Genomic DNA, 6,059 nt, shown 5'->3' with positions numbered 1-6,059 from the left:
CTTCGGCTCAGGTCATGATCCTGGAGTCCCGGGATCGAGTCCAAATCGGGCTCCCTGCTCAGCAGGGAGTCTGCTTCTCCCTCTGACCCTCTTCCCTCTCGTGCTCTCTCTCATTCTCTCTCTCTCAAATAAATAAATAAAATCTTTAAAAAAATAAAAATAAAAATAAAAAAGATTTAAAAAAAACTTGGAAGCAAAAACGATTTTTAAAAAATTTAGTTGTAATTTCCATGCCGTAAAATTCACTCATTTAAAGTGTAAATTCAGTGGTTTTCAGGATATTAAAAGTGGTGTGCAACCATTATCACTAACCCCAGAATAATCTGTTTTTTTAAACCTGTAGAGTTTTACATTTTTAAAATTTCATTTTTTTTTAAGTAAACTCTACCCCCAACGTGGGTCTTGAACTTACATACTTACGACCCACAAATCAAGAGTCGCATGCTCTACCCACTGAGTCAGCCAGGTGCCCCTAAACCTGTAGAGTTTTATTTATTTATTTTTAAAGATTTCATTTATTTATTTGAGAGAGGGAGAGAGAGAGAGAGAGAGCATGCATGAGAAGGGTGGAGGGGCAGAGGGAGAGGGACAAACAGACTCCCTGCAATTCGGGGCTCCGTCCCAGGACGCCGGGATCATGACCTGAGCTGAAGGCAGATGCTTAACGACTGAGCCACCCAGGCGCCCCAAACTGTGGAGTTTTAAAATGTAGTTTCCTTGGGTTTTGAACCCATTTATGAAACATAAACATGCAACACCTTCCCATTGGCTTGTAAGACCAAGTAATTGACAACAGGGAAGACAGAATTATAGCAGCTGGATTTTATCAAGTCCTTGCATGACTGGTGGATGGAGTTTAAAAATGAGTATGATGCATGAGAGACTATGGACTCTGAGAAACAAACTGAGGGTTTTAGAGGGGAAGGGGGTGGGGGGTGCGTTAGCCTGGTGATGGGTATTAAAGAGGGCACGTATTGAATGGAGCACTGGGTGTTATACGCAGACAAAGAATCATGGAACACTACATCAAAAACTAATGATGTAATGCATGGTGATTAACATAATAAAATAAAATAAAAATAAAAATGAGTATGATGGCTTAGCGAGCCTAGCTAATGATGCCCTTTTTCTATTCAGCTCCAATATTTTTGTGACAGCTACTAAGGTCCAGAATTGAAATAAACTGCCCCGAGGGCCATGTCTTCAAATCGATGTTTTACAGTGCAAAATCAAGATTTTAGTAAATAAGAATTGTAACGACTCAGTATGGTGACAGATGGTAACTGGACTTACTGTGGTGGCCATTTCTTATTGTACATATATATCGAATCACTGTGTTGGACACCTGAAACTAATACAATATTGTATGTCAATTATTCTTCAATTTTTAAAAAGATTTTAGTAAAGAAGAAAGCATAATCATATTGATATTTCTAGTGAGAGCAAAATGCTTTTTTTGCACCTTTGCAAATGTACAAATAAATTTGTAATTTTGTAAAATTTATTTAAAAAATAGCTGATTTAACTTTCATAAGTTCTTTTCAGTGTTCCCCCAGGGTGGGTTAGCTACTCAACGAGTGCGATTATATTGGAGTGGGTGCTCCAGAATATTTTTGGATGGAGGTCATAAATGTTTGGAGTCTGCACCTCCCCTCTGGTTTCCCAGCTCCCACCCTATACCCCCTTCCGGAAAACAAAACAAAACTCTTATCCCTAAAATAATGAGTGATATTTTCCAAGATTCAGGTCATGTTATGCCCCTGCTCAAAGCCTTCCAATCACATACCACACTTTGGATAAAGTTCAAACTCCTCACCCACCTGCTCCCATCGTTATGTCTCGGGTTTTACCCACTCCCCTACTCCACCCCAACTCTCTGATCCAGCTATAGGCCCGGAATAGCACTTACTGATTGCTGCCTCAGGGCCTTTGCATGGCTCTTCCTCCTGCATTACTCAAGCCCTCACTTCCCTGTCTCCGCTCCACTGTCTGCTCCTCAGGCAGCCCCTCCCTGGTCTGAATGATCCACCCGTCCCCTCACTCACAGACATCCCTCTGTGCTCCCATATGCCAATGATTTTTCTTTCTAGAACATATCACTACTGGCATTACATGGCATAACAGTTTATTTGATTATTGCTTTGTCTCTCTCAGTAGAATAGAGGCCCCCGGAGGAGAGGGAATCTCCTCTCTTCACAGATCTGTGCCCAGCACCCAGATGGTCTCCCGGAGGGAGCAAGGGTAGCTCTAGGGCTGCCTGCTCTGCATGCTCCTTGGGTCTCCCAGCCTGGAATGGGCACTGGGCGGGGGGGGGGGGGGGGGGGGGGTGAACATCAGCAGCTAAGTGACTTGGGACAAGTCTCTCCGTTCCGTGTCAGCATCTCCTCTCTGTGTACCGCTGGCCCTCAGGAGGTGCCCATGGTGGATGGTACGGCACCCCGGCCCCAGCAGCCTCCTCAGCCAGCAAGGTGGCTGCAGGGACGGTTGCGGGGGTGACAGGAAGCCACCTTTTTCCGGGCACCCTGACATGCCCGAGTCCTCGGGTCCCCAAGGTGCTGTGAAGACTGAGGCCAAGAAACGGGTGTGCTGCAGGGTCTGGGCGAGTCGTGGCCCTGCCGGGGACGCCTCTGGCATGGTGCCCGCCTGGTCCTCGGGCAGAGCCTGGTGGTCGGAGCCCCCCGCCCGTCCTTACCCTGGCGCTGAGGTTGGGAGTGGAGAGTCGAGAACAGCCAATGGGGGGCCGTGGCTGCCCCGGAAAGCCGCCATCGCGGCCCGCGGGGCGCCGGGGCCTCCCGCGCCATCGGGCTGAAGGTCTGGGGAGGGGCCCGCGCTGGGGGGCTCCGGGGGCGGGGCCTAGGACTGGAGGCGGGGCAGGGCGGGGCCTGGGACTGGAGGTGGGAGGTGGAGGGGGCGGAGGGGCGGGGGCGGGGCCTGGGACTGGAGGTGGGAGGGGGAGGGGGTGGAGGGGGCGGAGGGGGCGGAGGGGGCGGAGGGGGCGGAGGGGCGGGGGCGGGGCCTGGGGCTGGAGGTGGGATGCGGTGGAGGTGGGATGCGGTGGAGGTGGGAGGCGGAGAGCGGGCTGGGATCCTGGCGGTCAGGGCGCGGCGCCGGCCAGCAGCCCCAGCAGCAGCGTCCCGGCCAGCAGCGGCAGCGTCGGCGGCGCAGCGGCCGGGCCGGGGAGCGCGGCGTCGGTGGGAGAGGCCGAGGGCGGCAGGCCGCAGTCGGTGTAGGGCTCGAGGCAGGCGGCGAAGGCCATGACGTGCGCCACGAAGCTCTGCTCCTGCACGCCGTGCACCAGGTGCGCCTGCGGGCCGCGCGCGAACACCGCCACGTCCTCGCCGCCGTGGGTCTCGGACAACAGGGGCGCCACGGCCTGCTGCTTGTACGCGGGGTCCGCTGGCCGGAGGGTAGGGCTTCAGGGCCGGCAGGGCGGGCGGCCTCCCCCTCCCGCGAGGTCCCCACCGAGCCCCCCAACCCCTCGCCCCCGCAACCCCCCGACCGCCCCGCTGGCCCCCGGCGCTCACTGCTCTGTGCGTCGCTGACGTTGGGCCGGGAGTTCCCGGTGAGCGCGAAGTGGGCGCCGGGGCCGTTGCCATAAAGGATGGAGGTGTAGGTCTTGTTGTCTACGGCTATGCTGGGGGCCAGCCCTGCGGGGAGGAGGGCCCTGCTGAGCACACCGACGACAGCTAGGGGGCCCCCTGCGTGCCCAGCCCGGGTTGCCTACGCGCTGGCCAAATCCTCACACGCACCCGACAAGGCAGTGGCTACTACCCCATTTGACAGGCGAGGAAACTGAGACTCAGAGCCATTTCTGCCATATAATTTGGGAAACAGCACCTGCCACCGCAGATGGAGCTCCCTGCCTACCGAAAATGGAGCTCCCTCGCAGTGTGTAGCCACCAAAAGAGAAGACGTGAGAGTGGTCAGCGGTGACAAGGGTCAGGGTGTCCTTCTCGCTTGTGATCTGGCTGGCCTTGTCGATGGCAGAATCGAACATGACGGCCTCGGTCAGTGCCAGATAAGCCGTGCCGTCGTGATGACCGTGGTCGATGCGGCCTCCTGCAAGCAGGACGCTTGGAAGGTGGACAATGCCCAAACGCCCTGACCATTCCCACTCCCCTGCTGGGCAAGGGGCTGCCACTCACCCTCCACGAAGAGGTAGAAGCCACGGGGGTTCCTGCTCAGCAGGCGCACGGCCACCTCTGTCATCTCCATCAGGGACGGGTCCTGGGTCTGGTTTCGGTGGACCTCGTATTTGGTGTCTCCTGGCTCAAAGAGGCCTGTGGGAAAGGGGGCTGGTGGTGACTGGCTGGGGAGTGGGGAGGGTCCGTGGCCTGAACATCTGTGTATCTGCTTGGCTTCCTGAGGACCCGGGAGGCCAGGGCAGGGAAGAGGGGAGTCTGGGGTCATTACCCATGAGGTGTGTTACAGAGGGGTCCCGGGATGCTTCCATGAGCGCCGTGCGATTCCACACATAGCGGGCACCCTGGGAGGGGTGGAACCAAGCCTCAGTCCATAGCCCTCTCATCGTTGCCTCTGTGTACCCCTTGCACCTGCCAGCCCCCATCACCTGGTACTTGGCCTGCCACTCCTGCACCAAGTTCCGCCCATCCAACCTGATTCCGTTCTGTTTGGCGTCACTTGGATACTCAGGGTCTGCAGTCCCGTTGGGGAACATGTACTTTCGGCCTCCGCCCAGGATCACCTGTAGCCAAAGGATTAGGCAGGTGGGCTCGGGCTTGGCTGGCCCTTTGCTCCCTTCTCAGACAGCGCCTAGCTCCCCTGCCAGGTCTGTGGGTATGGTCTGGCCCCAGCTGTACCTTCTCCACCACCACCCTCCTTCCCCAAGCTCCTGGAGACCCTGCCAGGCCCCAGGGCTCAGGCTGTCAGCCGCCCGGGACTGTGGCCCCGGGCCGGCACCCCACGCCCCTTGCCCTTCATGTCTCACATCAATATCCATGTTGGAGATGAGCTGCTGGGCGATGTCCTGGCATCCCTCCTCCCGCGCCTTGTCGGGCATGTTGGCGTCTGAGTACCAGTTGCGGTTCACTACGTGCGCGTAGGAGCCTGCTGGCGACGCATGCTGCACCCTCGTAGTGGTCACCACCCCCACCGACTTCCCTGAGGGTGGTAGAGGTCAGGGTGAGCCCCCGAGCTCTCTCATCCTGCCTCTGCCCGCCAAGCTGGCCCCAAGCCCACCTGCTTTCTTGGCCCGGTTCATCACAGAAGTGACCTCATTGCCACGTGTCGTGTTACACTGGTTCCAGCGGGCGGCTGCGCTCACGCCAATGGTCTGGTAGTTGGCCTTGACCCCGCACAGGTAGGCCGTGGCAGTGCCTGCGCTGTCTGGCACCTGTCTGTCCACGTTGTATGTCTGGGGACAGAGACACCCTCAGCTCCCCCCATGATACCATCAGACACCCAAGATCCCGACCCAGGCCCCGGGGCCCACCCTCACCGCCCTGGTGCCCTTGACTCAGGCTCCAACCCTCCTGCGGTTTCCCCTCCTGCCGCCCTCCTGAGCCTCACCCCACCCCTCTGGTGGGGAGCACCCTGAGGCCACCCAGCCCTTACCTTGGACAGAGCCAGGTACGGAAAGTGGTCCATGGCCAGGGGTGTCTCAGGTCCCAGGTGCTTATTCATTTGCCCCTTTAGGATCCGAGTGGCTGTCACCGTGGGCACCCCCATCCCTGAAGGAGCACACCTTGTCAGGCCCGAATCCGCAGGGTTCGGTGCCTGGGTGCCAGGGCTGTGGGAGCCACAGGGCATGGCCAGGCCTTGCACACTCACCGTCCCCCAAGAAGAGAATGAGGTTCTTAGCAGCTGTCTGGATGGGCTGCAGCTTCTTCGCAGTGTCCAGGGCCTGGGCCGCCTGGCGGTTCCAGAAGGCTGGGTCCTCCTCCTCAACTGGCCGAGTGGAGAGGGGAGGCCAGGTCAGTCTCGGGGGAATGCCCCGTGTGTGGGGGGCAGCTGGGAGGTGCCTCATTACCTGGGATGACGCCGAGGGCCAGCCACGGCCTCAGGCCCAGGAGCAGCAGCAGCACGCAGGCCCCCTGCAT

At 57.6% G+C, this 6,059-nt stretch overlaps 1 protein-coding gene across 1 annotated transcript; it reads right to left on the bottom strand.

Annotated features, from left to right (window-relative positions):
* Window positions 1–2,108: 2,108 nt before the first annotated feature.
* On the bottom strand, window positions 2,109–6,059 carry ALPI (alkaline phosphatase, intestinal). The gene is made up of 11 exons (XM_027588026.2): window positions 5,990–6,059; window positions 5,791–5,907; window positions 5,575–5,690; window positions 5,200–5,374; window positions 4,949–5,121; window positions 4,571–4,705; window positions 4,414–4,486; window positions 4,146–4,280; window positions 3,868–4,059; window positions 3,525–3,647; window positions 2,109–3,396 (listed from the first exon to the last, which is right to left on the bottom strand). The coding sequence occupies exons 1-11, from the start codon at window positions 6,057–6,059 to the stop codon at window positions 3,095–3,097; spliced, it is 1,611 nt and encodes a 536-aa protein (XP_027443827.1). The 3' UTR covers window positions 2,109–3,094.

Source organism: Zalophus californianus, chromosome 3 (genome assembly GCF_009762305.2).
Source record: "Zalophus californianus isolate mZalCal1 chromosome 3, mZalCal1.pri.v2, whole genome shotgun sequence".
NCBI classification, from domain to species: Eukaryota; Metazoa; Chordata; class Mammalia; order Carnivora; family Otariidae; genus Zalophus; species Zalophus californianus.
Note: the sequence above shows the minus strand (reverse complement) of the source record. Positions and strands in the feature narration are given on the sequence as shown.

Excerpts from the sequence above, each read along its gene's own strand:
- ALPI (XM_027588026.2), bottom strand. The coding sequence starts at position 6,059 with ATGCAGGGGGCCTGCGTGCTGCTGCTGCTCCTGGGCCTGAGGCCGTGG. Across the intron at positions 4,706-4,948 it reads TCTCCAACATGGATATTGAT|GTGATCCTGGGCGGAGGCCG; the intron begins GTGAGACATGAA and ends CTTTGGCTACAG. Across the intron at positions 4,281-4,413 it reads CTCTGTAACACACCTCATGG|GCCTCTTTGAGCCAGGAGAC; the intron begins GTAATGACCCCA and ends CCTTTCCCACAG.